The sequence below is a fragment of the Drosophila navojoa genome, chromosome 2 (assembly GCF_054131105.1).
Source record: "Drosophila navojoa isolate 15081-1374.11 chromosome 2, UAZ_NAV_1.0, whole genome shotgun sequence".
Taxonomy (NCBI): Eukaryota; Metazoa; Arthropoda; class Insecta; order Diptera; family Drosophilidae; genus Drosophila; species Drosophila navojoa.
The window spans coordinates 4,910,107-4,936,284 of NC_142890.1; the positions used below are offsets into that span (position 1 = coordinate 4,910,107).

The 26,178-nt window shown below is 42.2% G+C and overlaps 9 protein-coding genes across 17 annotated transcripts in view; 6 read left to right on the forward strand and 3 right to left on the reverse strand.

The window, feature by feature from the left end:
* The window catches only part of LOC108652464 (uncharacterized), a 35,852-nt gene extending 31,421 nt beyond the window's left edge, over positions 1-4,431 (forward strand). Inside the window, exon 9 of the transcript XR_016197128.1 lies at positions 3,413-4,431. The gene's annotated coding sequence lies outside the window, so the exon portion shown is untranslated. The remainder of the gene's footprint in view (positions 1-3,412) is intronic.
* Positions 127-6,816, forward strand: CtBP (C-terminal binding protein). 7 transcript variants are annotated; one of them, XM_030383449.2, is made up of 7 exons: positions 127-365; positions 427-732; positions 809-1,069; positions 1,134-1,274; positions 1,383-1,605; positions 5,206-5,561; positions 6,044-6,816. In XM_030383449.2, exons 1-7 carry the CDS (start codon positions 171-173, stop codon positions 6,125-6,127), a joined length of 1,566 nt encoding a protein of 521 aa, XP_030239309.1. In that variant the 5' UTR covers positions 127-170; the 3' UTR covers positions 6,128-6,816. The 7 variants fall into 7 exon arrangements, with proteins under 7 accessions (XP_030239309.1, XP_089118297.1, XP_030239311.1 ...); XM_089262171.1 differs by having other exon boundaries at positions 5,206-5,546; XM_030383451.2 differs by having other exon boundaries at positions 5,230-5,561.
* Positions 6,817-7,831: 1,015 nt separating this feature from the next.
* On the reverse strand, positions 7,832-12,327 carry LOC115562273 (uncharacterized). Of its 2 annotated transcripts, none has more exons than XM_030383447.2 (5): positions 12,114-12,327; positions 11,328-11,758; positions 9,660-10,432; positions 9,481-9,600; positions 7,832-9,418 (listed from the first exon to the last, which is right to left on the reverse strand). In XM_030383447.2, exons 2-5 carry the CDS (start codon positions 11,473-11,475, stop codon positions 8,753-8,755), a joined length of 1,707 nt encoding a protein of 568 aa, XP_030239307.1. In that variant the 5' UTR covers positions 11,476-11,758; positions 12,114-12,327; the 3' UTR covers positions 7,832-8,752. The 2 variants fall into 2 exon arrangements, with proteins under 2 accessions (XP_030239307.1, XP_089114273.1); XM_089258147.1 differs by lacking the exon at positions 12,114-12,327 and adding an exon at positions 11,875-12,014.
* LOC115562276 (uncharacterized) lies at positions 10,439-11,320 on the reverse strand. Its single transcript, XM_030383459.2, has one exon. The coding sequence runs from the start codon at positions 11,194-11,196 to the stop codon at positions 10,516-10,518; it is 681 nt and encodes a 226-aa protein (XP_030239319.2). The 5' UTR covers positions 11,197-11,320; the 3' UTR covers positions 10,439-10,515.
* A 214-nt stretch (positions 12,328-12,541) lies between the features above and the next one.
* Positions 12,542-13,324, forward strand: l(3)87Df (cytochrome c oxidase assembly factor COX20 lethal (3) 87Df). The gene is made up of 3 exons (XM_030383460.2): positions 12,542-12,664; positions 12,732-12,919; positions 12,977-13,324. Exons 1-3 carry the CDS (start codon positions 12,632-12,634, stop codon positions 13,089-13,091), a joined length of 336 nt encoding a protein of 111 aa, XP_030239320.1. The 5' UTR covers positions 12,542-12,631; the 3' UTR covers positions 13,092-13,324.
* Positions 13,325-13,911: 587 nt separating this feature from the next.
* Positions 13,912-20,992, forward strand: ry (xanthine dehydrogenase rosy). The gene is made up of 5 exons (XM_030383444.2): positions 13,912-14,345; positions 16,777-19,368; positions 19,428-20,573; positions 20,639-20,806; positions 20,870-20,992. Exons 1-5 carry the CDS (start codon positions 14,286-14,288, stop codon positions 20,918-20,920), a joined length of 4,017 nt encoding a protein of 1,338 aa, XP_030239304.2. The 5' UTR covers positions 13,912-14,285; the 3' UTR covers positions 20,921-20,992.
* snk (snake) lies at positions 20,693-22,576 on the reverse strand. 2 transcript variants are annotated; one of them, XM_018111748.3, is made up of 4 exons: positions 22,407-22,576; positions 21,973-22,350; positions 21,668-21,917; positions 20,693-21,606 (listed from the first exon to the last, which is right to left on the reverse strand). In XM_018111748.3, the coding sequence occupies exons 1-4, from the start codon at positions 22,519-22,521 to the stop codon at positions 21,021-21,023; spliced, it is 1,329 nt and encodes a 442-aa protein (XP_017967237.2). In that variant the 5' UTR covers positions 22,522-22,576; the 3' UTR covers positions 20,693-21,020. The 2 variants fall into 2 exon arrangements, with proteins under 2 accessions (XP_017967237.2, XP_017967239.2); XM_018111750.3 differs by having other exon boundaries at positions 21,973-22,357; positions 22,407-22,518.
* A 66-nt stretch (positions 22,577-22,642) lies between these two features.
* LOC108659039 (small lysine-rich protein 1) lies at positions 22,643-23,404 on the forward strand. Its single transcript, XM_018111759.3, has 2 exons — positions 22,643-22,976; positions 23,037-23,404. The coding sequence occupies exons 1-2, from the start codon at positions 22,779-22,781 to the stop codon at positions 23,103-23,105; spliced, it is 267 nt and encodes an 88-aa protein (XP_017967248.1). The 5' UTR covers positions 22,643-22,778; the 3' UTR covers positions 23,106-23,404.
* Hsc70-2 (Heat shock protein 70 cognate 2) lies at positions 23,305-26,113 on the forward strand. Its single transcript, XM_030383446.2, has 2 exons — positions 23,305-23,784; positions 24,301-26,113. Exons 1-2 carry the CDS (start codon positions 23,611-23,613, stop codon positions 26,035-26,037), a joined length of 1,911 nt encoding a protein of 636 aa, XP_030239306.1. The 5' UTR covers positions 23,305-23,610; the 3' UTR covers positions 26,038-26,113.
* Positions 26,114-26,178: the final 65 nt, after the last annotated feature.

Here is a 26,178-nt window from a genome sequence, read left to right on the forward strand (position 1 = left end):
TAAAACTAGAAGTAAACGTTAAGGGAAGAAATATATATATATATATTATATATATATATATTTATATATATATACATATATATATATATATAACCATATATATATATAATAAACTTACAGAATAAGAATTTATAATATATATATAAATATAAAACAAAACAAAATAAATTATGGACAAAAATCTTATGATGCCGAAGCGTTCGCGCATTGATGTCAAAGGCAGCTTCGCCAATGGTCCGCTGCAGGCGCGACCGCTGGTTGCGCTGCTGGATGGACGCGACTGCTCAATTGAGATGCCCATACTAAAGGATGTGGCTACGGTGGCCTTCTGCGATGCACAGAGCACATCCGAAATACACGAGAAGGTGAGTAGAATAAATATAGTTTATACATGATTATTGTAATTGATATCTTGTTGCTTTGCAGGTGCTAAATGAAGCCGTTGGCGCTTTAATGTGGCACACCATCATCTTGACCAAGGAGGATCTTGAGAAATTCAAAGCTTTACGCATCATTGTGCGCATCGGCAGCGGCACAGATAATATTGATGTCAAAGCCGCTGGCGAATTGGGCATCGCCGTATGCAATGTCCCTGGCTATGGTGTCGAGGAAGTAGCGGACACAACAATGTGCTTGATATTGAACCTATACAGGCGCACCTATTGGCTGGCGAATATGGTGCGCGAGGGCAAAAAGTTTACGGGGCCCGAGCAAGTGCGAGAAGCGGCGCATGTACGTATAGAACATATATATATATTATATATGGTATAGATAGTTATTTCTAATATTTCTGTAATCTATTCTGCAGGGCTGCGCTCGCATACGTGGCGATACCTTAGGCTTAGTTGGTTTGGGTCGCATTGGCAGCGCTGTCGCGTTGAGAGCAAAAGCATTTGGCTTCAATGTAATATTCTACGATCCCTACCTACCCGATGGCATTGATAAATCTCTCGGCCTCACACGCGTCTATACGCTGCAAGATCTGCTTTTCCAGTCCGACTGCGTTTCACTGCATTGCACGCTCAACGAGCACAATCACCACTTAATCAATGAATTCACAATTAAACAGGTATTTAAACGTGACAACATTCGATTTCATATTAGATGATTAATTTTAATTATAATTGATATAGATGCGACCCGGTGCATTTCTGGTGAACACCGCCCGAGGCGGTCTGGTGGATGATGAGACATTGGCGCTGGCACTGAAACAGGGTCGGATAAGAGCAGCCGCACTGGATGTGCACGAGAACGAACCATACAATGTATTTCAAGTAAGAGATTGTTGTAAAACGAAACATTTTACGCAATCTGAGACGATGCCCGCAGTTGTGCCAGATATGTTTTATGCTAATTGAAATTCATTTCGCATTGACTTACAGGGCGCACTGAAAGATGCTCCAAATCTAATTTGTACACCACACGCCGCCTTCTTCAGCGATGCATCCGCAACAGAGCTGCGCGAAATGGCAGCCACCGAAATACGACGAGCGATTGTCGGCAATATTCCAGAAGTGCTGAGGAATTGCGTTAACAAGGAGTACTTCATGCGCACGCCGCCAACCACTGCAGCCGGTGGAGTTGCGGCGGCTGTTTATCCCGAAGGTAAACTACAAATGATATCAAATCAAGAAAAGTAGTGGGAGGCTGAAACAGATGCCAGGGAGAGAGCGTTACAAACAACATAACAAAAGAAAAAGAAAAGAAGAAAAAGGAAATTAAAAACAAAATTCGAAACAAAAACCAGAAACAGTAACAGAAATCAGAAATCGTTTAAGCAAACAATCACAATTACACATATACACATATACACATATAAACACACACTAACACATGCACACACACACACAACATTAATGCAGCGAGCGTCTACATAAATACATACTTCTATTCTTCTGATTCATTTCAATACACACATACATATAAATACATATATAGAAAGTGAGAGAAAGAGAGTCGCGTTGAATCAAGATTTCAAGAACGCGTGCTATAAAAGTTGATATATAAGTTAAACAGTTTAAGCTATATAAATATATATATACAGAAATATATATATATATATAAATAGATATTTAGCAACATGAACATGAATTATGGATATGTTGAGTAGAAGGTTTAGAAACGCGACCGTTGTTGGGTAACAAGCTATAAATGATAAGACATACACTAATGACGATTAGACATACCATATACGCAATGCTTGCAATACAATCTGCAAAGCAAAATATCGACTTTTGCGTACTAACTCAAGAAATACAAAGGAATCACGCTGAGATATGCAGAACATAGTTGGGCCTTAAAAGAACAGCGACCAGGTTTTGGAAATTTATTTTATTTTTATACTTCCTTTTTTGTTTTCGATTTTTGTTTTTTGCTTTTTGTTTGTTTTTTTTTTACAAGTCTTGTAACTTTATCAAAAATGATTGTTAAAACTGATCCCAACTGGTTTTTATTGGAACATATACATGCTATTTATTAACAACAATAAAGTCGTTTTGTCCTCCCAAGAATTGAAATAAAGAAATGATCTGGCGCAGACTTCCAACAAAAGTTTTCAGCGTTTATAGCTAGCTTAAAACTGTAATTTCTTTGTAGAATGTACAAAAAAAAAAAAATGAAAACCTATATATATGTGTGTACATGTATATAAATATATATGTATATATACATATATTTATATGCGTATGTAGATATGTATTTATGTATGTATATATGTTTGCATATGTATACAAAATTCATAATTACTTGCAGCAAAAGGTGAAAGTAAACAATTTGATGGATTGTTGTTGTTAATTGTTTTGAGACCCCTGCCTCACACACTTAATCTAACTAACGATTTATACAAAATACAAAAACAATACAAAAAACAACAAGAAAAACAGATGAATACTTATAAAACGAATGTAAGAGATTTTGTTCAAGCACATCTACATTATATATATAAATATATATATATACATATATCGTATTATACGTTGTAATATTTACTAACTAACCACAAGCGATAGACATCTTTTATATACAAATATCTGTAGCTTCCAAATGCCTCAAAGATTTTGTAATTATCAAGCGAGAAAAAGTTTTATTTATTTATAAGAATCGATTGATTTCGCGCCATAAATTACTGACTTTCCGTTAAGATATATTTATATATATATGGCTATATATATATGTTTTGCTAATCCATTTGAAATTAAAAAACAAAATTTGTAAAAAAAAAAAAAAAATAGAAAATTATTTGTTGCACTGCTCTATAAAATGCAAAATGCAAAATGATCTCATCATCCGTGTTTATTTTCGCCTTGCCTTAAGATCTTAAATATGCTGAGACCAGAACAGAAGTAATTATTTAAATACGTTTATACACAACAACAACAACAACAACAACAACACACACACACACACAAAACAGACACCCACACAAATTATTGAAAACTACAACACGGCGCGTTTATATAATTAAACCACATCTATAAATAAATATAAAATTAATAATATGAACAGAAAAAAATGAGAGAAAAGTAATATTAATGCATAGTCTATGTACATTTAAAACATAACAGAAATTATATTAAAAGCAAAGTAAAAAAAAAAATACTATTAAAACCTTAGATTTACATTATTGAGCAGAAAATAAGATAAAAGTAAAAATAAAAAAAAAAAAGAAAGGAAACACAGCACATTATGATCAACCGAGTCGTCGGTAAGTCTAAGAATTGTTAGCGTGTAAAATGTAAGAATATTTACAAAAAAAAAAAGAAACAAAAAAAAACGGCGCAAAGTATAATTTTGTAAAATTTTTGCAATTTAAGTTAATTAAACAATTAATGCAATTGACGCCAATTTTTCACAATTATTCTTTATTAATTTTCGCTCAAGACCAATTCAAGCAGAACATACAACAAACAATATTCCTTATGAAATAATAATATATAAAGAATGCATCAAAAGTCTAATTTCTTATTTTAATGATGTACTTGATTTTGTTCTCAAGCTGACAAAATTTGTTAAATTTCAAGCACAAAATATAAATACGCATAGAAACACACACAAATCTAAATATATATATATTTATATGTATACACACACACACACACTCGCATATACAAACAAACCCAACACACTCAACACTTACACGTATATAATATATATATATATATAGACACACGATCCTACGAGTATATAAACAAGCTGCAACAAAATAAAACTGAGCAAATGAAAGGAAATTAATAAGCCTAAGCGTAAAAGTAAAAGTAAAAGAGACAAAAAGAATAAAATACTGTTATTTTGTAATGTATAAAAAATATTTTTAATAACTGTGAAAGCTAAATAAAATTAAACAAAAAAAGTAAAAAAAAAAAAAAATCAATTCAAAACAGAGCAAGTTAATTTCAAGAAAAGAACAACCAACAAAACCTTTCCAGAAAATATGAAGATGAAAAAAAAAAACGAGAGAAAAAACAAATAAAAGAAAAATCTTTAAAGAACCAATTTTTGTTGCTTTTGTGTGGCGCATTGTTGCAAAATTGTTTAACAAGTTCATTAGTTAAATTTATCTAATTTTTATTTTATTTTATTTTTTGTTTTATAAATTTATATTTACATTATTTTCGATTTACGGGATGATGGCATCATTTGAGTGCAGAGCAGAGCAAGCTTTAAATTAATATCGTTAAGATATCGATAAGATATACATTAGACTTAGTTGTTCAACACTAAATCGAAAGTCAGTAATTTATGAACGTTGGCCAACGGAATTGATAGCTCGTATTATAGTCTATATAGGTCGCATTGTACATAAAGAAGCAAGCAAACAAAACAGCGAAAAATATGAAAAGAAGAGAAAAAAAATCAAACACATTTGATCAGCTGGGAGCTAGTTGTGTAGGCGCCTGTTCTGAACTCATTCGCATCTCATATATATATGTACATACATACATATTTATAACGCAAATAGTTAGATGGATGTATGTATGTATGTATGTATATATAGCTATTTCCTATTCGCCACTTGTCCTTCTCTTAGACCACACGCAGCCACCACAAAAATCGAGATACAATTCAATATAATCGATAAACTCCCCCACATTCAACTCCCAACTCTTTCCCCAAAAGAATATTAAGATAATACCAAGATAAACAGCAACATATTATTAACTTTACCTAAATACCAATCAAATACAAACAAATCGAAATACAAAACAGGATTAAATGGCGGCTATTATACAGGCGCACTGCAACATCGGGCACACAGCACCACACCGCACGATGGCCCCCACAGTACAACAAATCTTGGCAGCGGCAGCGGCAGCGGCGTCGTCGTCGGCGGCATTGGCAGCAGCGGCAATAGCGCAAGCAGCGCTGCTTTGATACCGCCGCCACCGACCGCAACCGGCAACAACTCTGTGACAGCGGCTGCTGTCGCTGTGGCCGCCGCGGCGGCAGCGGCTGCTGCGCTCATGCCATCAACGGTACCACCACAAAATGCAGCCGTGCCACCTGTGCCGCATTTGTCGCCGCAAGTTGGTGGATTGCCGCTCGGGATTGTGAGTAGCCAATCGGTAGGTACCACCAGCCAACAGTGAGTGTTGTATGCGTGCGTGCGTGTGTGTGTGTGTGCGTGCGTGCGTGCGTGTGTGCGTGTGTGTGTGTGCAAAAGAAGAGAGATAAGTACAAACAACAAAATTAATAGAAAACCCATTTAAATATCCAAAATTGTTGTTTGTGCCCCCATATACTGTTAAAGTGTGTGTGTATATGTGTGTGGTCTAGCTTGTGTTGTTGTTGTTGTTCCATGTTATTGTTGTTGATGTTGTTTGTTATTATTATATTGGTCATTAGTTGTTGTTTGCCTAGGCTAGGGTTTACTAACACCTCTTACGTTTTATACATACATATATAAACAATATAAATACATATACATATATACACCCAGTATATATCATATACATACATACATGCATACGTACGTACGTACGTATTATCATTGTTGTAATTTTGAGAAGTAATGCATTTCTAATTGATATTTACATCTTGCTTTTAGCACCTGAGTGCGCCCGACCCTAATAACCATCTGTCATCGAGCATTAAATCTGAAGTGAAGGTCGAGTCAACGGAGACGCCGTAGGCTGGGCTGGCTGCTGCTGCTGCATCCTTAGCTGGAGGCCTAAACAACACACACACACACACACAACATTTAAAAATTAAATAAATTTAATTAAAAACAACAACAAAATCAACAACAACAAACAGCAACAAAAACTGGTGTGACAACGGGCAGTGGAAGCGCTCACAGGGAGGAGCAGATCGAAAGAAATGGGAGGCGAACAGCTATATAAACTTAACTGGATAACGTGTGCTTACAATGTGATTCTGTATATTTTTTTCGTTGTAATCGCCCAAATTAGCAAACGAAACAAAGCAAACATAAATCACATGGAACTGCGGCTTTCTCTGTGAACAACTGCGCCCAGCCTTTCATTTGAATTTTTTCCAAGTTTCTAAGTTATAATTTAAAATACAATACATATTTGCATTACCAACCTTAAAAAAAAAAATACAAAATACAAAAAAAAAAAACAAAACAAAACAAAAAACTACTTAAAAAACATACAAGAAATCCCTTCCCAAACACACACATACACATAGCACACACCTCAAAATTAACTACGTATGTATTTAGTATTTAATTTGTAACTATTTAGAATTTTACAGTTACAATTTAAGACTTTTATTTGTATTGCAGCAAATTGTAAGAGAAAAAATATGTTATCTACATATAAGCGCAAAAACAAAACTAAAAAAAAAACAAAAACACAGATGTTGGAATTTTTAACTTAAAAACAAAAATAGTAAGAGAGACGTAAAAACTCAAGATTTATGGCAAAAACACAGACACACACACACACTCAAGAGAGACGTTTAGTGCTTAAGATACGTTTAAAGTACATAATAAAAAGAAAACAAACGCAGTGTATATGTACATATATGTGTAAAACATTTTTACATATGACTGAATATGGTGATGTATGTGAATCCGAATCATATCAGAGTTATCATAAAATTAGCTAATCATTATAATGATTGAATTGTATTTATAGAGTAAGTATATGGAAATGCAAGTCAATCTGTAATTTTTTTGTTAAGAAGAAGAGCTCCAGCACCTTGGTTTTCTGATAAATATAGGGATTTTATAAATGCTTGTGTGGCAAGATTTAAAATAATAGGGGTATTTGTATGGCAATCATCTAAATAGAACTATGACAACTTTCTTTGTATTGTAATCGTGCAGTTAAGCTTATTTATATGGGTACAGTATATATAGTGGTATTTATATGTTTTCTATTATATATAGGGAAATTAACATGATAAGGATTTTTTGTACGGATATTTGCAAAGCCATTTAGGGGTGTTTTTGTGGCAGGGGTCTATTTAGGGAAATTTTTATGAGAATCGTCTATCGTTAAGATCTTTTTATGGGGGTATTGAGGGTATTTCTTTGACAAGGGTGTTGACTTCTATATATCATGGCAATGTACATGTAGATAAAAATGGTCCTAAAAATCCATAACTATATTGCTTACATATATACTCATAAACTATATATTTTAATTTTCTGCAATTTAAATATATAATTTGTTTAAGAATTTCCCTTAAATTAAACAAGTTTTTTTTTTTTTTTTTGTATGTAAACTTTTATTTGAGTCAATTATACACAAAGTGGGATGTTGAGTGTTTTTCGGGTGGTTCACTATTTTAAATGCTAAATAACACCGGCTCTAAATTAGCACAAACTACGCAGCGTCAAAAACAAGTTGGCTTGTATTTGTAATACCATACAGTTCAAATATGTTTTTGTAGTTATTGTTGTTAGTAAAGTACATCTAGGTAGGTTCTTTTTTGTTGTGTTTTTAGTTTAGATTTTTTTTTTTTTTAATTTTTTGTATTGTAAAATTCCTCAATATAATATGCAACATTTAACACACGGCCATACATACTTCCAATATCGAAGGTCCATCACGTTTCCACTTAGTGTCTAAAAATTTCAGAGTTTTTCTACTACGGAATGAATAACATTTACATACATATGGATTAAGTCGAAAGATAAAGTGTTTCCAGTTGTTTATGGGCTCGGGCACGTTCACACTTAGAGTTTTGTTCAAAAATAATTTTATGTCTCATGCAATAAGCATTCGAGTTGTCTTGTCTTTTGTTCTTGTAGCCTGTCCAGAAACCATTTAATCCTGCAACTACGACTTCTAACTGGTCAAAAAAAAACTAATAGTAATCATATTAATATATAGAAAGTATTCTTGGCGTGATGTTTCTTTAACAACTATGCAGCAACAGTTTAAAATTAAGTCCTTTTGTAAAACAATTGAATATGAATTGATATAATCGTATTCACAGTCGCGATATCTATAGCCCAGTACACAACTATATACATATATATTGATATATATCTCGTGTACCTGTGCGTATCTATTTTCATTTTGATAGTTTCATTTTTGTTGGGTTTTTAAAACCAGGAATATGTTTGAATGTCTTTTCTTTAAGTATATATATATATGTACATACATATATATATTTATATTTGTGATTGCGTATAAACACTTTCTATCAAAAGCATCAAGTACTACTCACAATACTTATCATGTTTTCAATGCCCATTTCAAGTGCTGCCGGGCTTGTCACTTAATAACGAAAATAAATTCAACAAATATATATAGAAAAACATGCATCTGAATGGAAACTAAAAGAAACGCGTCAGACGCGGCCGCATGAAACGAAAGGCCCCATAGGCGCCCAGTCCGAGTAGTCCATACTTTAATGTATTTGTACACAGCCGCTGACTGAGGCTGGCCTGTGGTATTTCTAGTATGGCCGGTATCTTCTCGGGATCGACTTGGCCCCACATCTTGGCAATGCCATTGGCATGTCCGATGCCAACGACGCCAACGACTCGGACGGGACGCACTTGATGGGCACCGGGTGCCGCTTGCGGTAATGCCGCCAATTGCAATGAGTGACACAAATAGAGATCACGTTCGCGCACAAATACATCTGAGAAGGCAGGAAATTCACCAGCCATTTCTTGCATAAGTTTCTCAAGTAGATCTTGCTTCTTGCACTCCTCCACCTCCTCGATGCTAATGCTGTCCGTGAAAGTGAGACGCCACACCAGCTTCATGGTCTGCCACAACGACAGAGCGCGCAGAGCACGATAAAGTGTGATGCGTATGGGTCGATCGCCCAAGTGCAAAATGCAGCCGGGCAGCTTGTGTATCTCCTCGAAGGCGCGACGAAACTCACCGCCCGGTGCCATGCCCAAATCCTTGGCAATTTGTGCACTCATCTGCAGCAACAGAATGAAGAAGATGCCATTGATATAGCCATGTGTCTGAAGAATGCCACGTATCTGCGGGGTATTTGAATGCCTTAGAATATAAATATTATAAGCATATGCTTTTGGTTAATTGCCTTGGGTATATTGATATTCTTGGCCTCCTCCAGCAGCGTCTTCTCATCGAGTTTGAGTATGTGTACACGGGAGGGACACAGCTCCACCATGACGACATCTGGACGGACATTGCGAATGACCTGTCGATAGCAATTGACATAGATTAAATTAACTCAATTGTAATTGTTGGTATTCTCACATAGGAGACGTCATCCTGTGATTCCTCGCTGAAATGCGCCGTGCCCACCAAGTAGACCTTGCTGCCGAACGGTGTATTCAATAGGGTCACAGTCGAGGGTAAATTTTGATCGAATTCCTCCAAAGTATCGTAGATCACAATTTCACGTTTAGTTTGCGGTTGATCGATGATGGCCACAGTCGGCTGTGCCAGCTGCAGTTGCCGATCGTTAACTCCATCCGCTGCTGCAGATGCCTCAGCTATTGATATGTCCAATTTTTGTTTGCTGGACTGCAGCAGGGTGTCCGTTTTGCGGCGTCGCTTGTCTGTGGCATTGTCGGCCACCTTGTTGGGCGACTTTTTCAATATGTTTTTGACCTTTTCGACGGCCTCATTGTTATCGTCGGTGGAGAGTTGCTCAATTAGTACCACCTCCTTCTCGAGATCCTCCTCCTTAATCGAATTCTCATTTATTTCTATAATTGACAAATTGGGATTATCGGTCTTAAATATTGTCTTATTGGCCAGCTGAGACTTTGGATCGACCTCCTCCTGTGAGGTGTTTGTATCGGTGCTCTCGGATTGCAGCAGCAGCATGCTGGCATTAATTGCTGCAGCATTTGATGAATGGGAGACAGAAGACGGCACACCATAGGTGTTAAAAGCCGCTATTTCCTCTAAATTGCCATTTCCATTTCCGTTTCCGTTGTGAACATCGAAATTCTCAGCGTTCAGCACTTTGTGGCCATAATTTGTGTTTCCTGCACTCTGATTGAAGTCTCCGTTTAGGCTTTCTGTGAATTCAAAACGAACGTGTTGTCGATTAATACAAAATATAGATGATCTGAAAATGGTTTTGCAATGAATGGAATGGAAATTAAAAATGTTGTGTCGTCTGCTCGTATACGGCTTTCAGATCAGCCAAATACGCTGATGTATATTCCTTGTCTGCGCAATGTTCGTGCATGAAATGCTTGAACAAATCGAAGCATCTCTGCCTGATCAGTGAGGACTTGCATTTTCGGGACAGTTCACATTTGTCCAGCTTCAGCTCATATTTAGCGACCAGCTTTGAGCGCAGATCTGCCTGTTTTTTACTTATAACATCTCTCAGCTTTAGCTCATGTTCTTGGTAGGCATGCATGCGTATCGTGTGCATGGATTTGGCCATCTCCTCGTCGATGTGCACACAGTGCTCCACCAAGGCCTTATCTTCTGCAAAGGGCGCGAAGATCTGCACTAAAAAGTTGTGCGGAAATGTGACGCGCGTTTGCGCATTGATCGCCAAGTTGGTGGAGTTGATGAGCTCTTGTTTGATGTTCCGATTGAAGCATTCGTGTCGATGATTTTGTTGGGCCTGTTTTTCGATTTGCTGCTCCAAGTACTCGTTCTCAATGCTCAACGTAGAGAGATGAAGTTTGACGGTGTTCAGCTGTCGCTTAAGTGATGAGTGCTCTAGCTTCAGCTCGTTGTGCTGCCGCAGCAACTGCTGATGCTGCTGCTCATGCCGACTGCACACAAGCGGCTCTGGGTCAGGTTGTGTGTCGGGGTCGCTCATGTTTGCATGTGTAGTTATTTAGGCACTGCCGTAGAGCTGACGAATGGAACGCCAAGGCCAACTGAACTTTTCAAATAGTTCCCTCTGCCAATAAACGATGTACAGTTTGAGCTGCTTAATACGTAACTTACCATTGCAGGATGTATAATTTGCCGTTGCTGAGGATAGTTGATGATCCAGGGCGCTGTCGTAGAACGTGCTATCGCCAATATACGATTTGCTCCTCTGTTCCGGTGTTCCCATTGTCGAGTCGCTTGAAGTTGATGCTGATATATCCATTTGTGCACAGTCGGTGGTTTTCTATATATATTTATATATATATATAGTGTGTGTAGTTGAGCTACGTGTGCGTGTGCGTGTGCCTGCGTGTCTGTGTATGTATGCACAGCTGCTGCCTTGGAAGAATTGGTTACGGATTGAAATTCGGTTTCAGTTTGTTTGCTGTTCCTTCATCCACGTCTGTACGTATCTATTTAATTTTGTATGTATATTATTTATTTGTGTGTACGTAGCTCGGTCATCAGTTGTTTTTGTTATGGTGAGTACGGCATTCGGTAAATAACTGTAAGTGTACAAAACAAAATATAATGAGAGAGGGAGAGATCAGCTGAGAGGCACCAGTAGATAATTCCAGTCGACCTCCTATCACGAACTTAAAATTTCAAAGATTCTGCGTACGTGTACATGTTTCTCGATGCTAAATACAAAGCCTAGTGTCGCTTTGACATATGGATTTAAATAAACACATGAAAATAATCTGATACTCTCAGGTTGTGTTTTATGATATTATCAGCAGCTGCTATCGACACTATTTTGACTTTGTTTTGCTTTCGTCAGCTAGCTGTACATGCACATACATACGCACAAAGGCATGTCGGTTATTATGTATGTATGCTTGTGGCAATGCATCAACTTACCTGAAAGTCTTGTATTATTGTGTGCAGATCTATAATTGACGTAAAATTTATGCAACTGGGTGTGTAGTGGTCTGCTGTGGTTTTGCACTTGCTTGCATTTGTTTTGTATTAAACGAGAAACCAAAAAACTAAAGAATGAAATTGTGATTGTGGCAAACTGAGCTAGAGCGTTCGCTTCTTCTTGCTAGCGTGAACCAGTGCTGCCTATAAATTCAAATTTAATTTAAATGCACACCATGCATATGCATGATATTTGAGTTTTATTTTGTTTATATATATTTCAGCTTTGAATAGTATTTCGTACAATAATTGTTGTATGGAAACGTTTTGTATCCATTCTATATCTTCTTATTACATAGATACGGGAAACATATTTTTGCATGATGCAAATGGCTTGTCATGCAATTATTTTTTTTTAAATTCTGGTACAATATGGACACACTGTTCGAAAACAGCTGTTCGCCGCGTTTTGTAGGGACTTTACTGTAGAAAAAGTAATTTAAATTTGGTTAATAAAAATGATAGATGACGTGCCAGAGGAGCCCAGCAAGGTAAGCAAGAACATACAATTTTAATATATAAAAATATGTTGATTGATATGTGCTTAATTCCTTGCAGAGCTTCTATATATTTGGACGCGATGTTGCTCAGATACCTTGCTTTCGTAACAGTTTTCTTTATGGCATCAGCGGCGGCATAGGTGTCGGTGTTTTGGCATTTTTAGGCACCTCCCGACCCCATCTGGCCACACACATTGGTTTCGGCTCTTTCTTTTGTGGCACAATAGTCTATTGGATGGCCTGCAGGTGAGTCTCAATAGGTTATGGGCGACATGCATTCTTATCAACTGCTTCCCCCGGCAGGTATCAATGGTCGGCGCGGCGCTTCGAGCAACAACAACTGCGCGAGGCCATGCGCCGGCAGGCCATGTACGAGGGCACAAAAGTCGAGCGTGAGCTGGATATTAAGTCGGCGTAACACGTTGGATATATTGTTATATATACGAGACTACTTCGATAAACTGGCTAAATTTTTAGATACATTAATGCGATACATTGTATCTGAATCCTTTTTTGTATGTATATAAGATGTTATCGTATGTAAATTGTTTTAAGATTCAAAACTTTTCTGTCGAGAACGTTTAATGCGCCGAGTGGTATATATTATTCTGGTATACATACGCGCATAAATATATATTTCAATGAACATTATATTGTAAGATATTTAAGTGCAAAATGCAAATACTAATTGCCTTACGGCATAAGCATAAATATATGTATTTGTATAATAACTATGTAAGTTAGGTTAAATTGCAATAAATTATGTAAATTTGTTAAATCAATTTAGAGCTGACGTTACTATAGCATAACAAAAACTTTTAATTATAGTTTGATTTGCTGGATTTTATAGCTTTATAACGAGTATCGATCTCTTTGATGATGTACATTTTATGTATGTATGCTCTTAATTAGAGTAACGGACTGAGTCGATCAAATCAAGCTTTGAAATACATAAGAAGTAAATGAGAAATATGTGTGGAAAAGAAACAAAAGTTTATGTATTTTTAAGTAAGCAGTTTGAAGAATACTTAATAATTAAAAATTAAATTCAAAGTAAAATAGTTTTTTTTTTTAATAAATAATACTGTTGAATACGGAAATCGGAATTCCAAGTTAAATAAGTCTATAGTGCGAATTGCGAATGTATATTGTATATATCACATAGCAAAATTGGTAGGGCAGCTGCCAGTCGAGCAGGCTCAATTCGTGCCTTGTAAAATGGTATACCCGTAATTGCTTTTAAATGAGCCTATCAGGTAGGTAGATGATAACCTCGAACACACCGATGAGAAATGAGACAGCCGAAATACACTCAAACGATCCTGATAATTGTCGTCGGCTCGGCTCGGTTCGCTCTCATGTAGATTCGTGGAGCCTCTAATCTCAGAACTGATGAGCCTCAGCGTCAAAACGAATTCGTTTCTTGCTCGGGCCGGTCGTGTTTTGTACGGTGTGAGTGTTGAGTGTTTTATGTTGGAGTGCTGAGTGTGGGAATTGAGGAAACACCTAAAACTGATTTTAGAACGTTTGAACATTTCATGTAGCCAAATAGCTAAACACGTTTTGAGCTAACTTTAGACAGATACGGATAAATCAATCAAGTTTACATAACATGTCAAAGACAGCGGCGGAGGCAACGTCTGTTTTAGTGTTTTTTGTCAATGGCAAAAAGGTAAAGTTATATAAATAAACTTTTAAATTTATTGTGTTTTCAATGAGATAATGTCTTTATATTATAATATAACACAGCAGCTTTCATTTATTCCACTTATTTAGTTAGTAAATATAATTGTTTTTAACCTTTTCGAATAACAACTCGTATTTATTTCACGCCCATTTAATTTATTTATTTATTTTTTTGCATTCAATTGAACGGCTCGAGCGATCTCTTGTTTTATAATAAATTGATTGCGATTGTGTGACTGGCTGATAACAATTGACCTACTATAATGGGTCAGTGTTGCTTTTATGGGGGGTGCCAGCGTCACGCCTTATCAAGCACATTTCAAATTCCTTTCTCAATGCGTATTCTGCACTGGCGCGTGTAGTTAACTCATATAAAGATATGAATTGCTCGGGCTGCAAAGTCTAACATATTCTTGACGTATAATATATTATATTTTAAATTAGGGCATATTTTTTTATTTTTAAACAGTTTTAGAATACAATAAACGCGTATATAACTACACGTGATATCTACCGGAGTGCTCTATAAATAGATAAAAAGAGCAACAAATTCTTGAGGCGAGAGTGAGCTATAATTGCGTCTACCTTGAGTGATATGATAACATCTTCTATTTACAAGTACCACATATGCCTGTTCACGAAGCGAAAGAGAGTATACTGATTTTATTAAATATGAGTTGAGAATTTCAAATATAAAGTAACGGCTCAGATGAAAAATAGAGACAATTTTCAGTTCAGTCTAATAATATATAATAATATCCATAAGGTCCTCCCCTTTTGCAAGTTTACAAGCATTGCTATCTCATCAAGTGCCACTGTTTGCCATATGCTCGGTAGTGTAAATAGAGTTTACTGTAGCTGCTAATCCACATTTCACATACTAAAAACATATGCTCAACATATGCATCCAGTGCAATAAAATTGGCAAACACAAATGCAATCTAGAATGCGCGTGTTGTTTTTCAAGTGACTCGCCTGATAATGCCAGATAATAACGAATTGCATTAGTCGAGGGCTGCCAAACAGGTTCAACCTGTTAGGCGGTGAAAAAAAAAAAAAAATTGTACACAAACTGTTTCAGATTAAGGAGTTATAATGTAAATAATACATTATTATAGTGATTAATTTATTTTGACAACTTTTATATTCAGTAACTTTGTAAATTTCGCAGTTCACACAAGGGCTTTACTTTAAAAATGTAAACAGGTTGTTTGTTTAGCTGTTTTATGAACACTTTTTTCTGTCATCAGCAGACTTTGTTTTGCTAAGTTGCAATCATTTGAAAATTTTATGATTGACAGGCGTTTAATTATAAATAATTATTATTTTTATTATAGCTAACATAATAAAAAAGTCTGTATATTCCATTCATTTTTGTTTAAAGCTATACTATTTCTATAAATAATATAAAACATAATTAAATATGTATATTATTTTAGAATTTTTTTTTTTTAAACCTAATTTGTCTATATTTTTCGAAATAAGTTAATCTTAAAAATAAAATAAAATGATTATTATTTATTTATAAACAAAATAATAACCAAAGCTTAGTTTTAAATTTTGTATATTTTACATAAAAAAAAAATTAGAACTTTATTTGTAGATATTTTTCTTATTAATTTCCAATTTTAGTTTTTAATTTAAATGTGTCTGATCAAGCTCCATATATGTATTCAATCTATACAAGTTTTTTATAGGGCGAATAACAGGGCATCTTCTGGTCCTGGCATACCCGCCTGAAGCACTTTACTCAAATATAAGTAGCTACAAAAATTCGTAATTACTTTGCGCTTCACTTTTTTTTTGTGTTTTTATTTTATTTTTTATTTCATCGACGTCAGCGCTCACTCAGAGTTCTGCTCGTGAATGAAATATTTATTTGGTTTTGATAATTAGTCAAGAATTTATACAGCATTAAAGTTCGTTGCTCCAATGAGATAAGATCTTGTTTGCAGGGTTTAGCAAGCTTGTATTAATGCGTTCTAATCTCTTTGTTCAGGCATGAACATATGAATATACGATGATCGTATACATGCCTCCGACGCACTCAGCGACTAGCAGGTAGCGCGCTGTGAAGAGATAAGGGCCACATGTACGGACTGCATAAATAGACAAATGAAGACCAACCCTTGCAACCCCAGAGTCAGATTACGAAGGAGACGAGCGCTGAGCCTTACAAACTCAGCGATAGGATAAGAATAGCTAATAGACCAACGCGGAGTCTTACACACTCAGCGATAAGATAAGAATATGTAATAGCCCAATGCTGAGCCTTACACACTCAGCAATAGATACATTAGATTTAAGGGTTGATATACATGAGTCTGGGTATATAAACCCAGGCTCAGAATAATAAAGATCAATACGAACTAAACACCATCATAGTGAAGTGTATTCATTCACTCTTTCTGTACTAGGTAGTGGATAGCAATCCCGATCCGGAATGCACGCTGCTCAGCTATCTGCGCGACAAGCTGCGTCTGTGCGGCACCAAGCTGGGCTGCGGCGAGGGGGGATGTGGCGCGTGCACCGTTATGATCTCGCGACTGGATCGGCGCAGCAATCAGATACAGCACCTGGCCGTGAATGCCTGCCTGACGCCCGTCTGCGCGATGCACGGCTGTGCGGTGACCACGGTGGAGGGCATAGGCAGCACACGCACCCGGCTGCATCCGGTCCAGGAGCGTCTGGCCAAGGCGCACGGCTCGCAGTGCGGCTTCTGCACGCCCGGCATTGTGATGTCCATGTACGCGCTGCTGCGCAACGCGGAGAAGCCATCAATGCGCGACCTTGAGGTGGCCTTCCAAGGGAATCTCTGTCGCTGCACCGGCTATCGGCCCATCCTGGAGGGCTACAAGACATTCACCAAGGAGTTCGCCTGCGGCATGGGCGACAAGTGCTGCAAAGTTAGTCGCAAAGCATGCGGCGGGGCGGACAACACAGATCACAAGCTCTTCAAGCCCAGTAAGTTCCAGCCCTTCGATCCCAGCCAGGAGCCCATCTTTCCGCCGGAGCTGCAGCTAACAGCCGCGTATGACGAGGAGAGCCTGGTCTTTCGCTCAGATCGAGTGACCTGGCATCGGCCGACACAGCTGAAGGAGCTACTCCAACTGAAGGCTGACCATCCGGCGGCCAAGCTGATTGTGGGCAACACCGAGGTGGGCGTGGAGGTGAAATTCAAGCACTTTCTCTACCCCGTGCTCATCAATCCGGCAAAAGTGCCCGAACTGCTGGAGGTGTGTGAATCGGAGGAGGGTGTCTACTTTGGTGCAGCCGTTAGCATCATGGAGATCGATACATACCTGCGCAAGCGCATCGAGGAGCTGCCCGAGACGCAGACGCGCCTCTTCCAGTGCGTTGTGGACATGCTGCACTACTTTGCCGGCAAGCAGATCCGCAACGTGGCGTGCCTGGGCGGGAACATAATGACCGGCAGTCCCATCTCCGACATGAATCCCATACTGACGGCAGCTGGCGCTCGCCTGGAGGTGGCCAGTCTAGCGGGGGGCAGGCGCTCGGTGCACATGGGCGCCGGCTTCTTCACTGGCTATCGACGCAATGTTATCCAGGCCGATGAGATTCTGCTGGGCATCCACTTGCAGAAGACCACGCCGGATGACCATGTGGTGGCCTTCAAGCAGGCGCGACGCCGCGACGACGACATTGCCATCGTCAATGCGGCAGTCAATGTCAAGTTCCAGGCTGGCTCCAATGTGGTGCAGCGCATTCAGATCGCATTTGGAGGCATGGCACCCACCACGGTGCTGGCGCCGCGCACCTCGGAGCTGATGGTGGGCCAGCCCTGGAGCCAGACATTGGTGGAGCGCGTGTCGGAGAGTCTGTGCAAGGAGCTGCCCTTGGATGCCTCAGCTCCGGGTGGCATGATCGCTTATCGTCGCGCCCTGGTTGTCAGCCTGTTCTTCAAATCCTACCTGGCCATCAGCCGGAAGCTGTGCGACTCCGGCATCATGTCGCCGCAGGCATTGCCCCAAAAGGAGCTCAGCGGCGCCGATAACTTCCACACGCCCGCTCTGCGCAGCTCTCAGCTGTTCGAGCGTGTTGCCAGCGATCAGGCGAGCCACGATCCGATCGGCAAGCCAAAGGTGCATGCGTCCGCCCTGAAGCAGGCCACCGGCGAGGCCATCTACACGGATGACATACCGCGCATGGATGGAGAGCTCTACTTGGCCCTAGTGCTGAGCACCAAGGCGCACGCCAAGATCACCAAGCTGGATGCCAGCGAAGCACTGGCCCTGGAGGGTGTGGAAGCCTTCTTCAGTGCCCACGATCTGACCAAGCACGAGAACGAGGTGGGGCCGGTGTTCCACGATGAGCACGTCTTCGCCAACGGCGTGGTGCACTGCCATGGCCAGATTATAGGCGCCATAGTTGCGGCCAATCAGACGTTGGCCCAACGCGCCGCTCGACTGGTGCGCGTGGAGTACGAGGAGCTGCAGCCGGTGATTGTCACCATTGAGCAGGCCATCGAGCACAAGTCCTACTTTCCCCACTATCCCCGCTATGTGACGAAGGGCGATGTGAAGCAGGCCTTTGCTGAGGCGGATCACGTCCATGAGGGCAGCTGCCGCATGGGCGGCCAGGAGCACTTCTATCTGGAGACCCACGCCGCGGTGGCTGTGCCTCGCGACACCGACGAACTGGAGCTGTTCTGCTCCACCCAGCATCCGTCGGAGGTGCAGAAGCTGGTCTCGCACGTGGTCAATCTGCCGGCCAATCGTATCGTCTGTCGCGCCAAGCGCCTGGGCGGTGGCTTCGGTGGCAAGGAATCTCGCGGCCTGATGGTGGCGCTGCCCGTCGCCTTGGCTGCCTACCGACTGAAGCGTCCCGTGCGCTGCATGCTGGACCGGGATGAGGATATGCTCATGACCGGCACACGGCATCCGTTCCTCTTCAAGTACAAGGTGGGCTTCAGCAAGGAGGGCCTGATCTCGGCCTGCGAGATCGAGTGCTACAACAACGCCGGCTGGTCCATGGATCTGTCCTTTTCGGTGAGTACGCCCTTTGCTATCGCCTGAATCATTCGATGACCCTCTGTGATCCTCGCCAGGTGCTGGAGCGTGCCATGTACCACTTCGAGAACTGCTACCGCATCCCGAACGTGCACGTCGGTGGCTGGGTGTGCAGAACCAATCTGCCCTCGAACACGGCCTTTCGCGGCTTTGGCGGGCCGCAGGGCATGTTCGCCGGGGAGCACATCATCCGCGACGTGGCGCGCATTGTGGGCCGCAACGTGCTGGACGTGATGCAGCTGAACTTCTACAAGACAGGCGACTACACACACTACAACCAGCAGCTGGAGCGTTTTCCCATTAGGCGCTGCTTCGAGGATTGCCTCCAGCAGTCGCGCTTCTACGAGAAGCAGGCTGAGATCACGACCTTCAATCGTGACAATCGCTGGCGCAAGCGTGGCATTGCACTGGTGCCCACCAAATATGGCGTCGCCTTTGGCGTCATGCATCTGAACCAGGCGGGCGCACTGGTCAACATCTATGCCGATGGATCGGTGCTGTTGTCCCATGGCGGCGTGGAGATTGGACAGGGGCTGAACACCAAGATGCTGCAGTGTGCCGCCCGAGCTCTGGACATTCCCATCGAGCTGATACACATCTCAGAGACGGCCACCGACAAGGTGCCCAACACCTCGCCCACAGCGGCCAGCGTGGGCTCCGATCTGAACGGCATGGCCGTGCTGGACGCTTGCGAGAAGCTGAACAAACGGCTGGCGCCCATTAAGGAGGCCCTGCCCCAGGGCACCTGGAAGGAGTGGATCACCAAGGCGTACTTCGACCGGATCAGCCTGTCGGCCACTGGCTTCTATGCCATGCCCGGCATTGGCTATCACCCGGAAACGAATCCCGATGCACGCACCTACAGCTACTATACGAATGGCGTGGGCGTCTCTGTCGTGGAGATCGACTGCCTGACCGGCGATCATCAGGTGCTCAGCACGGACATTGTCATGGACATTGGCTCGAGCATCAATCCGGCCATTGATATCGGTCAGATTGAAGGCGCCTTTATGCAGGGCTACGGCCTGTTCACGCTCGAGGAACTCATCTACTCGCCCGAGGGCAATCTCTACTCCCGCGGACCGGGCATGTACAAGCTGCCCGGCTTCGCCGATATACCGAGCGAGTTCAATGTTAGCCTGCTGACCGGCGCACCCAATCCACGCGCTGTTTTCTCATCAAAGGTGAGCAAGAGAGCATGCCTGGACAGGAATATGTTTACTAAGATACATATATATTCCAATTGCAGGCCGTGGGCGAACCTCCGCTCTTCATAGGCTCCACGGTATTCTTTGCCATCAAGAAGGCCATCGCTGCGGCACGCGCCGAGTGCGGCTTGAGTCCGGACTTCGATCTGCAGGCGCCGGCCACAGCGGCACGCATACGCATGGCTTGCCAAGACCAATTCACCCAGCTGGTAAGTCCGCTCCAATTGTATATAGATTGAATTTGATTCTACGTTGATCCTCTCATCTTTCAGATTAAAATGCCAGAGCCGGGCAGCTACAAGCCCTGGAATATAGTGCCATAGATCGTTTAGTTCGCTTAAGCATTTGTTACAAACACCATTTTAATTAATAACTACTTAGATATTAGCACTAAATTGAGCTTTTATGTATTCTTATTCTTATCTAATGCTTCTTGAAGACAATCCTCTCCACCCAGTCCAGGTAAGCGTAGAGCTTTGTGTAGACGCCCGGCGCATTGGGCGCTGCGCAGAACTTGCCGAAGGATGTGATGCCCACGACAAAGGCCACACAATTGTTTTCGGGTAGAATCGCGTGCAGCGGTCCGCCGGAGTCACCCTGGCAGGTGTCCTTGCCGCCCGGCAAATAGCCAGCACAGAACTGCGAGTCGACAATGCCATTGGGCAGTCGACGTTCCTTGCGATAGATTTGCTTGCAACGCTGCTGCTGTATCATGTCTAGATCCACCTGGCGCAACGTATTCGACTTGGCGCCCAGGAATTCCGTGCGTCCCCAGCCGGTTGCCACCACCGTTTTGATGTGCATCTCGGGCAATTGCCACAAGCAGGTCGGACGCACATGCTCAGACAATTTAGCGCGCTTGGTCAGCTTCAGCAAGGCGATATCGTGGTAGTAGGAAGAGGAGCGATACTTGGGATGCAGAATAATGATGAGTATTTTAATGTCCTGCTGCCACGGGCTGGTGACATTCAGTTGCTGTGCGCCCAGACGCACCATGTCCGGTGGCTTACTACAAACATACATATAAGGAGACCATGTAGTGTCGGGGCTTCTTGGGCATTGCCACTCACCTACCCGACGTGGCGCAATGTGCCGCCGTGAGCACATAAAGCTCACTGACCAGCGTGCCGCCGCAGCCCCATTTGATGACGCCGTCGCTTTGCGTCCAGCCCAGTGCGGTCATATGTGGAAAGAGGGCGTGCAGTGTGGGCGTGCCACCCACAATCAAAGGCACGCTGGGCACACACTGCTTGCCCGAGAAACTGCGTCCAGTGTCGCCCAGGCGCAGTCCCTTAGTGGCGCTATTGTACTCCTGACATTCTGCACAATTGGTTAGTTTACTATATTATTGGCCGAATGCTGCTACTCGACTTACTTGTGGCGCTGATCCGTTGCGACTGGACATGCTTTTCGGCCAGTGGGCAACAAATGACCGGCACGTTGTTGCGATGCGTGCAAATGTCAATGGGCGTGCCGTGCACGCGGTATTCCCGTATAACATGGAGGCACTGATAGGCCACGATGCAATAGCCGCTACGTCCGTCAAAGCTTCGCCGGCAAAAGGCGCCCTCTTGCAGCGTCCGTGCCGGTCCTGGACGCTGTTCATCGTCATTGTCGAATTTCAAAGAGCTCTCCGAAAGTTCATCCTGCTGATCCCGTTCAGTTGGAACAGCATCGGCTGCAGATGGCTCCTGGGGCCAGTGTTCTGGAAGCGTGTACTTGGTCGTTTGGTAATTGAAAATCTCAAAAGCGGCTGGAAACTTGGGATGTTAATTGCAGTTATATTGTATATGAATTCACTTTTATTACCATTTAGTGCCTGTATGTGTAGCAGCATAAATTGTACGCTGATAATTACGGACAAAATTGGCATTTCTTCATTTGTCGTCGCCTTTGTTTTTGTTTCTTGCACATTTGTAAACATCTAAATAACGTAATCCTACCGCGCAACGAAAGCTGGTGTGTGACAGTGCTCGAAAGCGCAAAAAGCTAATGAACTCAAATTTGGAGCGAACATATACGCATATTTTTTAAGCGATGGGGCAGCACCGGCAATGCATTTTTACAATCCTTAAAAGTTCCTGAACTACAATCAGGAGCGAACAGAACCGACAAGCTGTTGCTATGGAACAGCCAATTTATTTAATCGATGGGGCAGCCTTAACATTTTAAACATTTTAAATGGCCGGCAAAAGCAAAAAGAAACGAAATAGTAAAGATTCAACGTCCAGCAATGCGGGCAGTGGTGAGGGCGAAGAGAAGAAAAAGAAGGATGGTATTAGCGGCAAGAAAAAAGGGGGAGTTGGTAAATCGATTGGCTGTGATATATTCAATGATGCAGCAATGGAGAATGCCTACTATGTGTGCCACAATGTGCAGGTGAAATAACATACTCTAAGTTTTCCTTATGCTTCACCAATCTACTGTAAATATTTGTAGGATGTGCTGAAAACCCGCGGATTCCCTTGGCCCGATGGGCAAAAGAAAAAGAAGAAGGGCAAGCGTTGATAAAATGGTCGAATGACAAACTATTTACATGAAGAATGTTTGCCATAATTATTAAAAATTATTTATAATTTATAATGAAATAAATATTATATTGCATATACATATTTATATGACTCAGATGTAAGCATTCCGGTTGTTACCTCTGCTTCTATTTATATCTAGCCAAATCAAGTTGTCATCATCAATTTCGAACCAAAAATCGAACTCAATTGTGAACGTCAGCAACAACACTTTCTAGAACAAACATCAGAAAATCTCCAAAATACGAAACGAAATCAAAATTACCGGCGTGAGAAAAATTACAGACACAAACAAAATATTAAAACACATTTGGACTCGTTTTGTAGAATTGCCAAAAACTGTGGCAAGGCGACTTGCGCAAAGATTGCACCATAAAAATCCGAGAGTCGTGCGGGCGCACGATTCAGTTGGATATCACCGGCGACAGCCAGCGGTTCAGTGTGACGTCAACGGCAACGGAGTGTTTGTGATTTAGACATTAAACATGGGCAAGACGCCGGCAATTGGTATCGATCTGGGCACCACCTACTCATGCGTGGGTGTTTGGCAGAACAATAAAGTTGAGATTATTGCCAATGATCAAGGCAATCGGACGACGCCCTCGTATGTGGCCTTTAACGACACAGAGCGCCTAATTGGCGATGCAGCTAAAAATCAGGTGAGTGGCCGATGTGCTGTTGCACTTGAGCTCAAATGTGGCGAGCCGTATTTGGTTAAATTTGATCAAATAATTTACTTGTGTGTTGTATGTATTAGCATTGCTATATTATGAATGCTTTACTTGCCTAAGATTCAAACTGGGTGGCATCTCTTTCAAGTAGGGAATTTCTTTGAAATCCCGTAACGTACTTTCTTTTAAAATGATTTCCCAGTATTGCATCAAAATGCCAATTGGCGAATTCTTGCAAATTTTAATTTGATTAAATTAAGGAAAATCATGTTTGCTCATTCAAGATGTCATTCACTGTACATTGTCAAATATGTATATGACTGCATTTTATTCGACATTTTAATATTGCGATTATATATACGTTCAAAAGTATGTTTGCATATAAATGCTATATAAAACTCAAGTAAATTTATGCGAGCATCCCGACAGTTGGCCCATATAAAAATAGCTATTTTGCTGACTAATTGCTGAATCATTACTCAAAATGCTCGTATACAATTGCAGGTGGCAATGAACGCCAAGAATACGGTATTCGATGCGAAACGTTTGATTGGACGCAAGTTCGATGATAAGAAGATACAGGAGGATTTGAAGCATTGGCCCTTCAAGGTCATCAACGATGGGGGCAAGCCTAAAATTGAAGTCGAATTCAAGGGCGAACGCAAGCGCTTTGCACCCGAAGAGATTAGCTCCATGGTGTTGACGAAGATGCGCGAAATCGCCGAGGTCTATCTGGGCTCCAAGGTAAAGGATGCTGTCATTACGGTGCCGGCGTACTTCAACGATTCCCAGCGCCAAGCTACTAAAGATGCTGGCTCCATAGCCGGTTTGAATGTGCTGCGCATCATCAATGAGCCGACGGCGGCTGCCCTGGCCTATGGCCTGGACAAAAATCTGAAGGGAGAGCGAAATGTGCTGATTTTCGATTTGGGCGGCGGCACCTTTGACGTCTCCATACTCTCCATCGACGAGGGTTCGCTGTTCGAGGTGAAGGCCACAGCGGGTGATACGCATCTGGGCGGCGAGGATTTCGACAATCGGCTGGTCAATCACTTCGTGGAGGAGTTCAAGCGCAAGCACAAGGCCAACATCACCGGCAATGTGCGAGCTCTGCGTCGCCTGCGCACGGCCTGCGAGCGAGCCAAGCGTACGCTCTCCTCCAGCACCGAAGCATCGCTGGAGATCGATGCGCTGCACGAGGGCATCGATTTCTACTCTAAGATATCGCGTGCTCGCTTCGAGGAGCTCAACATGGATCTGTTCCGCTCCACCATAGACCCAGTGCAGCGCGCCCTGAGCGATGCCAAAATGGACAAGAAGTCCATACACGATGTCGTCCTGGTCGGTGGCTCCACACGCATACCGAAGATCCAGCGTCTGCTGCAGGACTTCTTTGGCGGCAAGCAGCTCAACTTGTCCATCAATCCCGACGAGGCGGTAGCCTACGGCGCTGCCGTCCAAGCGGCCATACTCACCGGTGTGGGCAGCTCCCAGATACAGGATCTGTTGCTGGTGGACGTGACGCCTCTGTCGCTGGGCATTGAGACTGCTGGCGGTGTGATGACCAAGCTGGTGGAGCGCAATGCACGCATTCCCTGCAAGCAGCAGCAGACCTTTACCACCTACAGCGACAACCAGAATGCGGTCACCATTCAGGTGTTCGAGGGCGAGCGGGCCATGACCAAGGACAACAATCTGCTGGGCACCTTCAATCTGACGGGCATTCCGCCAGCACCACGTGGAGTACCCAAAATCGATGTGACCTTTGACCTGAATGCCGATGGCATCCTAAATGTCAGCGCCAAGGACAGCAGCACTGGCAAACTGGAGAAGATAACCATCACCAATGACAAGGGACGCCTGTCCAAGGCCGAGATCGATCGCATGCTCTCCGAGGCGGAGAAGTACAAGGATGAGGACAATCGTCAGCGCGAACGTGTCTCATCTCGCAACTCCCTCGAGGGCTACATCTATGGCTGCAAACAGGCCGTGGATGAGGCACCAGCGGGTGTTCTCACCGAGGCCGACAAGTCCAAGGTGCGCGATAAGTGCAACAAGGAGAGCGCCTGGCTGGACAAGAATACACTGGCCGAAAAGGAGGAGTACGAGCACCATCTGAAGGATTGCCAAAGCGTCTGCAATCCCATCATGTCCAAGATGCATGCCGGCGGACAGGCACCCAGGGGCAAGTCAAGCGCTGGCACCGCCAACACCGGACCCACCGTCGAGGAGGTGGACTAATCTGGACTGACCAAGCGAACAATTCAATTGAATATGTATTTGAAATTTATGCTAATAAAAGAGTTCAATCAAGTCAGCTGCGTTCGCCGTTTACCATTCCCATTCCCATTTCCATTTCCATTCCATTCCCAATGGCATTTG